The 13,409-nt window shown below is 46.4% G+C and overlaps 1 protein-coding gene across 5 annotated transcripts in view; it reads left to right on the top strand.

Annotated features, from left to right (window-relative positions):
- MSRA (methionine sulfoxide reductase A) overlaps positions 1-13,409 on the top strand; it is a 286,825-nt gene that overhangs the window by 107,780 nt on the left and 165,636 nt on the right. For all 5 annotated transcript variants that reach the window (XM_069485085.1, XM_069485081.1, XM_069485084.1 and 2 more), the window contains one exon: positions 9,244-9,312. In XM_069485085.1, coding sequence (XP_069341186.1) covers positions 9,244-9,312 — 69 coding nt within the window. The remainder of the gene's footprint in view (positions 1-9,243; positions 9,313-13,409) is intronic.

Raw genomic sequence — 13,409 nt, 5'->3', positions numbered from 1 at the left:
GGAGACACTTAAAATGTTTTTTTAATTTCTATTTTAGAAAAAGTAATACATCACGTGAACAAAAGTCAAAAAGTAACAAGAGTTATTTTTTTAAAAAATAAATTGTAGAATATGGTGTGCATTTTCCTGCACTTTCATTTTTTTCCCTCCCAGTTAACAGTGTGTCTTGTAGATAGTTCCATATCTGTAACTATAGAGTTTCCTCTTTCTCTGTAAGGGTGCATACTATTCCGCAGCATAGATTATTTAATGCAAAAGGTTGGTGCCAGTCTTTTTACAAACAATCCTGTGATGACAATCTTTGCACCTGAGCATAACCTGTATTGTGGACACTAATCTGTGATGAACCTTGTTAATGTTCCAGGTTAATGTTCTATCTCTTTATCAATATTTTATTTCCCTTAGAATCTTTTGTCATCTTCCTCTGAGCCCCACCAGCAGATGATAGTTTAATAAATTAGAGGCCTGTTGTTTTTAATGGAGAACAGCCAGCCTGAGCAAATTCCACACCTGCGATGATTCCTCTTTCTTTCTTCCTAAAGTCACCTAATTTAGCTCTCTCTTCATTTCTAATGTCAAAAGAGAACCAAGACAAGTTTGCCTTAAGGTTTCTAACAAGAAACGTTCCATTTTTGATTAGAAGCTCTCATCAAGAAATAAAGTCAGAATTCCTTTTCATAAAAAACAGCAGCAAGAAAGCCAATGGGTCTGACCTCCCCCTGCAGCAGGCCAGCTTTGTAGCGCTGATGGGAGGTTCAGGGGCAGAGGCTGGTGTTGGTCTGGGGCAGACTACAAGGGGAGGGCTGGGCCCAGCCGAGCATTAGGCTGGGCCATTTATCACTGTCTGCGGGAGGGGTGCATGGAGGGAGGGGGAGCCCCTGGACCACTCCTGCTCAGCTGCTGACAGCTGACAGCTCTTCATGCAACCTCCAGGCAGATGATGTCCCATCAAGGGACAACGTGCTACCTGCTTTGGGCTGCCGACGTGTTCACAAGGGGCAAAAGAAAGATGTGCTGTCCACCACAGAGCTTCGCCAGAACCATGTGCCGCCTCTCCTCCATGGTGTCCCACGGACCTGCCTGTTGAAGCAGATTTATAGTGGTGCTCAGAGGCGCACGGTTAGGCTCCGGGTGATGACAGGACGAGCAGGTGCCTCGGTGGGCCTCGTGCCTTAATTGCACCCATGGGCCTGGGCACTGCACGCACTGGTTATTACAATGTGACAGAGCCCACGTGAACAAGTGCTGGGGAGGGAGCACGTGACTCTGCTTCCTCTGTGGGTGGGGAAGCCGGGCCCCTACACGTCTTTGAAGGGAGACATTTTTGAAAACAAGAATAAGTATGATTTCCATGTGATTCTTTATAGGTATGTTTAACATTCATCTTAAAAACCTAAGGTTTGTTTCAGAGTCAATAGGAAGCACATGCCTTGGTATAAAGGAAACCCGTTTGGGTTTACAACCATCTATTTCCGTGCGCCTATATCTCAACATCGTTATTCACGGGGATGTCACACGTATCAGGCTGAAGTGTAGATTTTCATCCTTAAAATAACCGCATTTTAATTGTCATTTCTATTCTCAAGATTATCTAATTTTGGTAGTCATTAGCAATGGCTTGTGTGAAGGGGGCATTTCATAAAAGTCAGGTGGAAATTATCCATCAATTAATATCATGTGCTTATCACAGATACCTCAGGTAGACATAGTTCTTAAAGTGGTAATTAATAAAAGCGTTACAGAAGTGAAAATGGAATTCTTCTAAAAATGACATTCACGATAAAGGAGCGCTTTTGTTGGGATAATGTCGCATGAATTGGGAACTCGGGAAAGTCTGACGATGGTGGGAGTGGCGGATGCTTTGAGAGCGGCGGGCAGTTCTGGTGGCCCAGAAGCCCGCGCCCACGTGTCTGATCAGCAGCTCTAAGGAGTGGGGCAGGTGCTGCAGGTTGGCGAAGGGTAAGAGAGGGCAGGTTTTGTGTCTTCCTGTTTGTGTCACCGACAGTAAGCGTAGTGCCTGGCACAGAACCGTGTTCAGGAACCGTTTGCTAAGTGCAATGGGATGTGGCTGGAATGTGGATCTCTGGGCCTTGACTTCCTGGGGCAGAGACACACTCTTGGTCCCCGCTGTCACCCTTGCTGGCCCTTCCCTCGCACGGCCACCTGCCAGCTGATAAGCTCACTCGGGAGCCCTGCCCCAGGCAGGGACGAAGGATTTAACAGGCCAGCAGACGGCTGGTCTGAGTCCCTCTGCAAGTCCCTGCACAGCTCCAGCACTCATCACTCGGGCAGCTTCTTAGCAAAAGCCAAGAGGGTTCAAGGTACTCAGAGCCCTGGAAAGAACAGGCCCTCGGCTGAGCCTTTATGAGTTGAGGCAGGAAACAAGCTGCTCGTTCGTTAGAGAGGTGGGCTGCTTTCTCATTTTCTTTCTACTCAAAGAAAACCGAGGAGTGGGGCTCGAAGGAACACATTTACATTTTTACAGCTCGCTTATATACCTCATAGGGGCTGGCTTGCTTCCTTTCCAAGTGTTGCTTTTTATAATAGTTTCTTTTTTTCATCTACTTCTTATAATTTACTGATTATCAAAGAAATACTTGCTTAAGGAAAATTTGGAAGCACCTAAAAGTGTAAAGAAGGAAGAAAAATCACCCATAAATCAGCATACAGAGGCAGCCGTTAATTACGTTTGTACCAGGTTTCCTTCTTGTCATTTTTCTGTGACTTTGTTCTTTACTTAATTGAGTAGGACACTTTTTTTGGTACCCTGCTGCCTGGGCCAGGTGTCGGCTCCTTCACTGGCCAACAGGTCTGTTGCTCCTGGGGCGGAGGGAGGAAGGAGTCTGGTGTTGGTGGATGGGGTTAACCGGAGGAAGGCCAGCGGTCAGAGCGCAAGGGGAAAGTCCGGAATGATGCATGAGTTGCTTTCAGTGCTGTGATCTTACGCCATTCTCATCTGATTGTCCCCTGTTTATCCCTAACGTACCTTTTGTTTTGGGGGGCAGCCCCTACTTGCACGCAGTCGCTGATCGCCATGCATGGAGGGCGGTGAGGGCTGCTTCCCCTTCCAGAGCTTTGAGAGTGAGGCTCACTTTCTATGTCCACAGCAGTTGGGAACATTTGTCCCACTCCCATCATGGCCTTCGTGGAAGGTTCCCTGTCTGGTCTCTCCTTGTCACAGGTTCCAGCTGCCTGTTGTCACCTGCCTCACGGGTCTATAAGGAGCACTGGAACTTCCTGGGACACAGGACGGGTGAGGGTCAGCCCCAGGGCTGAGCAGTCCCACCCGGAAACTCACCCACCACCATGTCCATCCCCATCTGTCCCCTCCTGATGCATGAAACATGCTATTGGGGCAAAACCCACTCTTGGTTAACTTTCACTTTAAAACACTGTAGCCCCAAATTGCAGGACTATGAGGGATGAAAACCATGTGGAAGCACAGTGCATTTCCTCTCCCCCTCAGTGCCCCTGTCCCAGATCTGAGTGAGCGACAATCAGATCATCCCTGACATGCTGTGGAGGGTGCCTTGGGGAGGATCGGGACCAGGGTCAGTGTCCTCGACGGTCCTGCCACTGGGCACGGAGAGGCTGGTCCAAGGCAGGGCTCGTGGGCCACATAGGAACGCTACTTAGTTCCAGTCCGACTTGTACTGTGGGACACCGTGACTTTGTGACCTTGAGAAGGAAGCCTCAAAGAAACAGATAATGGGAGTGACAGTGAGACCATATTTTGTTTTGGGATTGACAGACTTCTACCACCGTATTAGGGAGATCGATGTGCTTTGCTCACGCCCCACTGTGGCCCTGCTCTCTGCTGATCAGCTTAGTAACAGCTCGAGTGACCAGGGGTAACATACAGTAAGTCAGTCCGGATGGCTCAGCGGTGTGACGCGTGGGTTGGGTCGTCATGGGGCTAATGACACAGCCGGGAGGGGCACACACTTCTTGCTGCCCAGCAGCTCTGAGGGTTTATTCTGATCCAAACCTCTTCCAGTCCTGGGATGATGCTGGTTGGATGGTCAGTGGCTGACCAGGAGCCTCAGGACAGCGGCCGCTGTTTCTGGAATCTCCAGTTAGGTGGTGTTTCCTTGGCTACCCAGTCAGGAGGAAGCTGGACCTACACTCCTGAAAGCTGAGGGTCTGGGGACCCACCTTCCTGTCCCGCACTTACCTGCCATTTACTGCTCCCTACCCGCCTCGCCCAGAAGATATGACTTTTAGCTGTCCCCGTTTGAGCACAGAACAGGGAGCCCCTCCCTGGCTGGTTCACCCCGAATTCGCATCATTGCAGGTTCACTGTGAGTGAGCAGTTCTACTGTCCCTTTTTCAAGAAAGAAAACAGTCATAAAATTTGAAGTGCATTAGACATTCTCAAAACAAAATAAAAAGCAATATCAGGATCATCTCCTAAAGCTTTCGAGCATGTCCTCCAAATCCCCTTCAAAATCTCTACAAAAGTTGACTTTGACCCAGTCTAATTAACCTTTGTGCTCCTCAAGCACCAGGCTTTCAAGATAAATGAAAATCTATTCTTCGTCCTCATGTACCCTTGGCAGAGGACGAGTCATCGCCATCAGCAGAGGTTGTCCTCCTGGAGCATGTGGCTTTGGAACGTGCCCCCGCGGAGCGGAGAGAGGAGCAGGGACACGTGCCCAGCCAGCCAGATTGGAGGCATTCGCCCTGCTGTGGCCGGGCAACACATGTCCCTGTCAGGGACCGTCCTGTCTCCACTGCACACTCTGCTGGTGATCAGGCGTTGGGACCCGATCACCGACTGGCTTCTCTGTTTATTTCTGCAGTGAAACGTGCTGCTAAGTTTGAAACAAAAATTTATAAATGCTGTTTAAGTTCCCAGGTTAGTCTCCTCTCCCCTCACATCTTATTTAAACTATATATACAGTTTAAAACATCTCTGGTTCTTTGGACCCAAATACTTAGCAGAGTTTCAATGGGAAAATGCCTTTGGTTTCCAGGAATAGAACTGCCATTGCTTGATTTTAAAGAGCTTACCATTCTCTCATTCTGGAATGGAAAGTAGCTCTCAGAGCCCCCGCCCCATATTCTTTTAAAGCTATTTATAGAGTTTGGAAGATTTTCAGAGGGGTTTTATTGCAATGTATTATGTAGAAATGAGGAAGGAAATGGCTTCTTCCTTTGGGCCATCTTTCTATTTTATTCACGTAGACCAGGAATGGCAAAACGGTTTAATCACACAGCCACCTCTAGGCAGTAAGGGACTCACTCTGTAGGGGGCTATGTTGGGAAAGGATTTTGCAACATTTGGGGATAGTGGAAGTGTGCTGTGGTTGATTAGTGATGTCTGCCGTGGGCACGGAAGGGGAGCATGTGTAGCCACATGTCATGTATTTTCCATTCCTGACTCAAATCTTGTGAGAAATAAAGTTCACACGTAGATGATAATACTAGCCTGACAGTTACACAGTATTTGCTATGTACTGGATGCTGTTCTAAATGCTTTTCATATTTAATTTATTTAATTCCCCAAACAACACACCAGGTAGGTTACAAAGGACAAAACAGAGGTGAAAAGAGTTTAGGTGACTAAGCCAGGCTCGAAGAGTGGGAAGGGGAGGGCTGAGACTCACAGGTGGGCTGTCTTGTTCCGTAGTCCATGTTCCTATCCGTGGCCACTGTACTATCTCTTGCCGCTAGTTCTGTGTCTCCTGTCCACAGCACTCAGCTGTATTTTAGAAAGAAAGTGCAAAATCAAGTTTATAGAACCTGTCATCTTTGGCCTCAGGCTCTGGAATAAAAGACAAGACAGAGGGCCCAGGGGAACCTCTTCAGGGAGCAGGGAGTAGCAGATGAACTTCGAGCATCCTCTCCAGTTCACGGGCGTTTCTGTTCTTTCCCTCTGCCCCAGCACTGCCAGTGTCCCGGGTGGGAGAGGGTAAATGGGAAAGGGATGAGGGGTGGGCGTTGCCAGAGTGGAGCAGAGGAGTTCCTGGTTGCCAGCTACCTGGCTGGAGACCTATTTCTCAGTGGCCATATTCAATGATTATTTTTACATAAGGAACACATGTACCTATAAAGGTATGTTACAGTCATGTGATGCATAACAATGTTTCAGTTGACAAGGGACTGCATAAAAACTGAGAAATTCCTATCGCTAGTGACATTGTATCAGCATGTGTCCCCGTCAAGTGAAACATAGCACTGTGTATATATATTTTTAATGTATCTTTTATAATGGCTAAAGGGAGACTTCTTAGTACTATTTCCTTCATTAACTTAACAAATACTTATTGAACACCTGCTCTGTGTCAATATGCTGCTCTAGGATTGTGGGAATGGTGGGCCCAAAGAGATACAACCCCTCCTGGCCCTGAGCTAGATACGGTCCTTGTCCAAGTGGTGACGTAAGTGTAAAGCTCAGCTCTGGGGAGTGTGTGGTCCCAAGAGATCAGGGAGGCTGCAGTAGAGAGATGACGTACCCAGGTGACCGCACCATGTGGGTCCGTGAAGGCCGTGCTAACGAGTGTTGACTTTGGCCCAAGAGTAATGGGCAGCCATGTGGAAGATGTGCGAGGGGGTTGGGAAGGTTCCGTCACATGATTAGATTTTTTTCCTGTTGAAAGATAATTGTGCTGCTTTGGGCAGAACGAGCTGGAGAAGGGACGTAGAAGAGCTGGAAGGCAGTTGTAGGAGTCAGACAGAGCGGTCACGATGGTTGGCTCTGAGGAGGTTTGAATGGTGAAGGGAAGAAGAGGAGGGTGGGTGGAGATGTGTGGGAGGTGGAATCCACTAGATTCGGGGTCAGAGTAGATGCGGCGAGTGAAGGAGAGAGAAGGGGTGAGGATGACGGAAACTAGGAGGCTGGCGGGCCTGTTTCCCAGGCAGGGGATGCCGGAAGAGAATCGAGACTGGGATGCAAGGCCGTCTTGAGTGCTCTGAGGTGCCCCGGAGCAGATGGGAAATAGGATGTGCTCTGTGCTGGGACGTGTAGTGTTTCAGCTGGGCTAGAGACAGCCTCGATGGACAGTCCTGAAACCCACTACTGTGGAAAACATCTAAAAATCTATAATTTTGTTGATTTTTTTTTTAATTCAAACATATTTTCATCCTAGACAATAAGAATCTAAAAGTGACAAAGGAAACTGATAAAAATAAATATCTTGCATAATCTCCCTATTTTCATTTTTGTGTGTTTCTCTGCTAGTCCTTTCCCATAAGTATTCATATTTTAATTAGTTGTCATTATAATCTACATAGAAGATGCAACAGGATTGTTTTCCCTTGTCATCAGGCCACATATTTCTCCACATTTTGATATATCTGTCAATGGTATATTTAAAATATGTTGCATAATATTCCACTCATTTGACAAATCATAAATGATAATTTTCTAAGCAATTTCCCCACGTTTGGCTATTTAGCTGATTTTAAGATTTCATTATTACAAGTAATACTTTAATAAATATTATGTGCATCACCTATTTTTCCTCTTGCATTTTTCCTTAGGTTAAATTCTTACAAGTGGGACTAGTGGGGTAAAGAGTTTGAATGGGTTTCCGACTCTTGATGTGGGTAAAGGCGAACGTTTTCAAAACCTCTGGCGGGGGCCATGGGGTCCTGACCATAGACCAGAGCTTTGACCTCCACACAGAGGCTCATCGTGTTTGTTTGAATTCACTAACTAGTAGTCCTACCCATACTAGTAAGTGCTTGCCAAGGTCACCAGGGAGCTTCCATCACGTGTCTGCTAATTGTGCCGGTCTGACCCACCACCCTGCACTGGGAACCCCAGGCTAGCTCCTTGCCTTCTCCCAGGTTTTCTGTCCTAGGGATAATTACTGTAGAGTGAGTGGGAGCCCCTGCACGGAGCTGATGGGATCCCTAAGGATTGTCTGGACTGGACTGAGCCCCCTGAGCCTTCCGGGTCTAAAGGACTTGCAGTAGTGCTGCAGAAGCTGCCCAGGGTCCCCATGGGTTTGGATGGGTGCTTGAGACTGTCCACGACCTGGTCCCAGTCTTAATCTGTCCTTCATTGCTGTTGTTTGTGAACATAGCACCTTCACTGCACCCAGGCTGGATTGTTCTCCGGCCCTTGCTCGAGCTGCTGCCCACCCTTGTCTTTGCAAACCTCGCCTGTCCTTTATCACTTCCCGAGTGCGTGGCAGTTCCGTCACGTTATGCTCTGACTTCCTGACTTGCTCCCCCTCCGCCACAAGCTCCTGCAGTCCCCTCAGTCCACATTCCGGGACTAGCACACAATCACGAGCTTTCTGTAACATTTGTTTCTGAAATGTTTACTTCTGGAAGATAACTGTGCTCTCTTCGAGGGCAGGAACCTGTGATCCTTCCCTAAGACCCCTAGGGCCTGGCTTTAGTGCTAAGGTCACGTTAGGTCAATCCAGTGTGACTCATTAAATCACAATGTACTCGATGATGCAGTGTGAAGCGTATTAGCTATCCTTTTTTTAAATGTATTTTCTATATAAATGCTCATATTCAAAGCTTGCTGAGAATATTGTTAAAATGCTCAGAGATGGGGCATGCTCAGACATTCTCTATCGGTGACAGTTTGGGGCTGTGAGAACAAATGAATGCTGGAAAACCATGACCTGGTCACTTATGATTTCCAAGTCCTTGAAGCGCACGAGGGTGGGCAGATGATTGTTGGGAGGACCTGGGAGGTAAAGGGCAGTGAGAAGTTCTGGAATATCCATCTGGCCCTTAAGAAAGCCGGTGTTGTTAGGCCCTGGGAACAGTGCTTGGACTGCAGTGAAATGGTATGTTCTGCTTTCCTGTTCCTTGCAACATTGGTCCCAATGGTTCTCTGCTCTTTTTACTTCTCATTTTAAATACCGATTGCATCATTGTGAAGAGTCTTCGGGGGGAAGCCACCCCCAGTTCAGCCTGGAACCCAGAGCTTCGCTTGTTCCCCAAGGGACAGCCTGGCACAGGGGCCTCTGCCCAGGAGTCGGGAGTGTTCAGGCTGAGCTGGCCCTGTTGTCACCGACTGTCCAGCTCAGGTACAAGCTCAGGCCCCTTGGTACACTCCTTTGTAAATCAGCATACCTGAACGTGATGGTCTCCAGGCCCTTCTGTAACTGAGGTTAAAAACAAAATGATTGAAACTCGAGGGTGAGCTTTGGTGCATTTGTAACTCAAAATGAGAAATAGGCTCATTGACACATTTAATGACATGTGTTAGTATGTGTGTCGAACTTTGCACTTAAACTTGCATTTCTTTCTTTCTTTCTTGTTTTTTTCTAGCCAAACATCATGTCAATGGCAACAGAACAGTCGAACCTTTCCCAGAGGGAACACAGATGGCTGTATTTGGTAAGATATCAACTCTGAAAGAAAACCCAAATTGTGTGCAAAGACTAGTGCCAAATTTCTTAGTTTTAGCAAGTATCCGCAGGGCTTCAAAATCTGGGCTCTTCTAGATATTTACAAGTCATTACAGCCAAAAAAACTATCAAGTTCTTAGTAATTTCTGGGATCAGAAAAGCTTATTCTATAGAATTTAGTCTGCTTTCTTTTCTCACTTTGACAACCCAAATATCAAACTGAGTATTTGCTATTTCTTATGTCCACGCTGTGAATTAACCCTGATAATTTAGGGTTCTAGGAGGGATCGTTTTTTTCCCCACATGGATCTATAACTTTGTTAAAGGCTGAGAATCAAGTAGTTTTGACTTGTTATTCCACAAAAATCAATCTAATTGAGTGATCTCTTTCTTATCCATCACGAATTGAGCACATTCCTTAAGAGAAAACATTAATTAAAAATGTTTTCGGCAGAATAAAGTCCAATCCCAGAGTGCACACCTCCAATATATAATTATGTGGTTGAGCATAGTTATATGTAAAATTCTCTGCAAAATTCCAAACCATTTGGTGAAGAGGTCCTTTTTAATCCATGTTTTCTCACCTGCGTATCTAATGTCACCTAAACTCCCTTCACAATGTCTCTGCATCTGGCACTTTCTTTGCCTGCCTTCCTGTCTCTCTCTTTCTCCCTCCCTTCTCTTTCCTTACCTGCCTGCCTTTGGACCTCCTTCCTACCTCCCTTCCCTCTGGTGATGCCCTGGGGCCCATCCCTGAATCAACTTCTGGGGAGCACCACCTCTGCCCTTTGGAATTTCAGCTGCCTTTTCAACTGTCTCCCCTGGTTCCTTCCCGTGAGCCTTTAGACAGGCTCTGTGATGTCTCCCTTCCTAAAATACACGAGGTCCCCTGACCACATGTCTCTTGCAGCTTCTGTATGACTCTGGTCCCGATGGTAGTCCCCTATGAGGGTACAAAATTGCTTTGAAGCATTGAAGTGTGTTTGAACTGGAAATTAGCCTCAGAACAGCCCGGTCTGTAAATTAGCACATTCAAGATAGAACATTCCCTTAATCCCAGAGACAGAACCAGAATTGGTAATCAGCGAGGATTAGCAGTTGGAGAATTACGAAACAGGGGCCCAATGCTACCTGACTGTTGGTAAATCTTGCTCTGTGTGGGCTATCACCTTTTAAAACACACCCATCAGTGATTAGAAATCATTATGCTCAGAAATTGACGTGGAGAATTTGATTTCGTAGAAGGCTTATCATGGACACTCTAAAACGTGTGCTAAAATGTTTGATTTGTTAACTTTCCCATCCTAGCATGGTGTCTGTTACCATGGGACAGAAAATGTCATATGTATATAATGTTCAAAGGGTCCTTTTGATGATTTTTTTTCTCAGTCTCTCAGATTTGCCAACCCCTAGACATATTAGAGACTAGGTCCTGTGTCATATTGGGAAATGTAAAATGACACTGACCTATCTTAGCAGGTTTCTCTCTGTTGTGATATTGGAGGAAAACTTCTTTTCTGAAGGGCAGACCCAATACCAGACGGGCTGATGACATTGACTATAGAATTGGAAATACCAGGGAATAAGGCTCTGTGGCAAGATTTCTTTTCTTTTCTTTTTTTTTTTTTTTTTTGGCCACAGGTTTGCCTTATAGTGGCTTACTAAAAATCCTAACCCAAGGCCTTCGTTGTATGACTTTGGGCAAACAATTTCCCCTCTCCAAGCCATAGTTTTGCAGTGAGAGGGTGATGGGATCAGCTTTGAGACCTTTGCAGCTCTGTCCTTTAGCGTCTGCCTCTTACGTGTTCAGGACCAAAGGCCCCCCTAGCTGTAGACAGCCCCCGGGAAGCCCGCTGTGAAAGGCCAACACGTGTTTTTGAAAGAGTTGAATCATGTGCATAATTTCTACAAGTTAACGATATACAAAAGGCAAAATTATACAGATCACAAAATGGAATACGTTTGACATCTAAGAATTCTTACTTTAGAACTTCAGTTTGGCTCTTCCAGATACTTAAATTAAGGCCCTATTTTGGTTAAGTGTATGCAAGCATTTCATATTAATGTTCTCAAAAACTGTCCTCTCTTTCTGTCACTTGTCCACCTGGCCTACAGTGCAATGAGAGATTTTGGGGGTTGCGGGGGGTGAGCTTCTGCCATTCTGGGTTATCTCTGCACTGACAAGAGTCAAACTTAGCACAGTGCTTGACTCTTTGGGATATATCGGGCATTTCGTCTTGCCAGCACCTTGCAAGGCTGGTGGGCTCATGCAGTCCTCTTCTCAGCGAGATCTCGTGACTTATCCAGAGTCACCTGGCCAGGTAGGTGGAGCTAGAGTTTGAGCCCAAGTCTAATTGACCCCGAATCCATGTTCTTTTCACGATGTCCCTGGACTCTCTCTGCATCCATTGACAGTGCCCTGGGAGGGCCTGGTAGATTCAGAGATGCCTTTCAGCGGGATCCACGCACAAAAGCATGATTTCCAGCCAAGCCAATTTAGCAAATTGATTTGTAAACTTCTGTGCATTCCCAGAGTGCTTACTCTGAAGGGTTCTTGAGATGCAGCCTTTGCCGGGAAAACACTGCTTGGGGCAACATCTCCTACTGTTCTGATTTTCCCCCCATTCGATTTTAGTAGCCTGTATTAATGAACAGGAGAACGTCTTACAACTCCTTGACCTTGAGTTACCCAAAACGATGGCACTTTGTACTTGTCCAAACCCATCCTTCAGCCCTTTGGGGGGGGGGGGGGGCGGGTGTTACTATTTTATGCCAAAATAGTGTCACCAAGTACAGTTTCATTATCTAGTGGTTAATCATTTGAATGCAGAAAGCTGTATAAATAGGAACTTTGGAATTTAGTCCACTCCGCAAGGGACCACTGAACTGCCCACTGGCCTTTTAGATTAGAAGGATGGAAAGAACGTGGAATAAAGACATTCCAGTGTGAAAAATTATGAATGTGCTCCATCAAGGGATCAGAGAATATATAGATGGTTCCTTTCAAACCTGTTCCTGGCATACATACACAGTCTTCACAGATTATTTTTAAATCAAGACGTCCATGTTTTTCAGATTTTTCTTTTGTCGTCCATCAGTCCGTTTTTTTTTTTTCCTGGTCTTGTTTTTCTGCCCCCACAGCTCTCGGGCCCCTCCGTACGCCCCGTCTCCTTTGCACTGTCGGACAACGGCAGCGGAGGTAATAGGCTCTCTGCTCCCGGGGGGCGGCTTCTGCCCGCGCGCGATGCTGCCTTTCAAGCCGGTGGGAGCCCTTTTCTCACAAGCCGGAAAAGCGGAGCCTCGCGTTTCTCAATTACTTACCGTCTTTGTTCCTGGCAGCTGAGAGCGCCCTGTGGCTCTCACCCCTTTAATCCTGTCCACGGCCCTGTGAAGTGGGCAGCACCGTGCTCTCTCGTAGGCAGGCAAACTGAGGCACCCAGAGATGAAAGAAATGTGGCCAAGCAGAGGGAATGCTTTCTCCGGCAGGAGAACATCTTTTGTTGCCAACATGCTGTGCCTGTCTTAGAAAGGTTTTCTCCAGTTTTCGGTATCTTAATGAAAGTGACATCCTGTTGGCTGTGGGCCATTCTGTCCATGCAGAGGGCCGGGCTCCAGCCCCTCCATGGAGGTGGTTCTGCAGATGGAGGGGCGACTCATCGTATTAAAAATACTCCACAGTCCAGAAGACTGGTCACTTCAAAATACAAGCTTGTCAATTGAGAAGGGTGGAAGGCAGAGGGCAGGGGATTCCAATCTTAATCCGTGGAGATTTTTAGTGCAATTAAAAAAAATAAAATGTTTAAAACTTTGCAATCCTTGAACATAAATTTGTCACCCAAACTAGGACACTTTTGAGAGTGGAGAGGGTGCTATTAAACATTATATTGGAATAATGGGTTATACACACGGAGGGCTTCAGGCAGCTGGGATATAATGTCACCCTGTAATGAGATTGTATGTTCTAAAATATTGCACCAAGAATGATAAATACACAATGAGTTGAGCAGAAATGGAAAAATAATGAGCTTAGGTATATGAAATGAAGTGAATGAGTGGAAAAATTGCAATGCTGTAGACTTAGATTAT

This window comes from Eulemur rufifrons, chromosome 12 (genome assembly GCF_041146395.1).
Source record: "Eulemur rufifrons isolate Redbay chromosome 12, OSU_ERuf_1, whole genome shotgun sequence".
NCBI lineage: Eukaryota > Metazoa > Chordata > Mammalia > Primates > Lemuridae > Eulemur > Eulemur rufifrons.
Note: the sequence above shows the minus strand (reverse complement) of the source record. Positions and strands in the feature narration are given on the sequence as shown.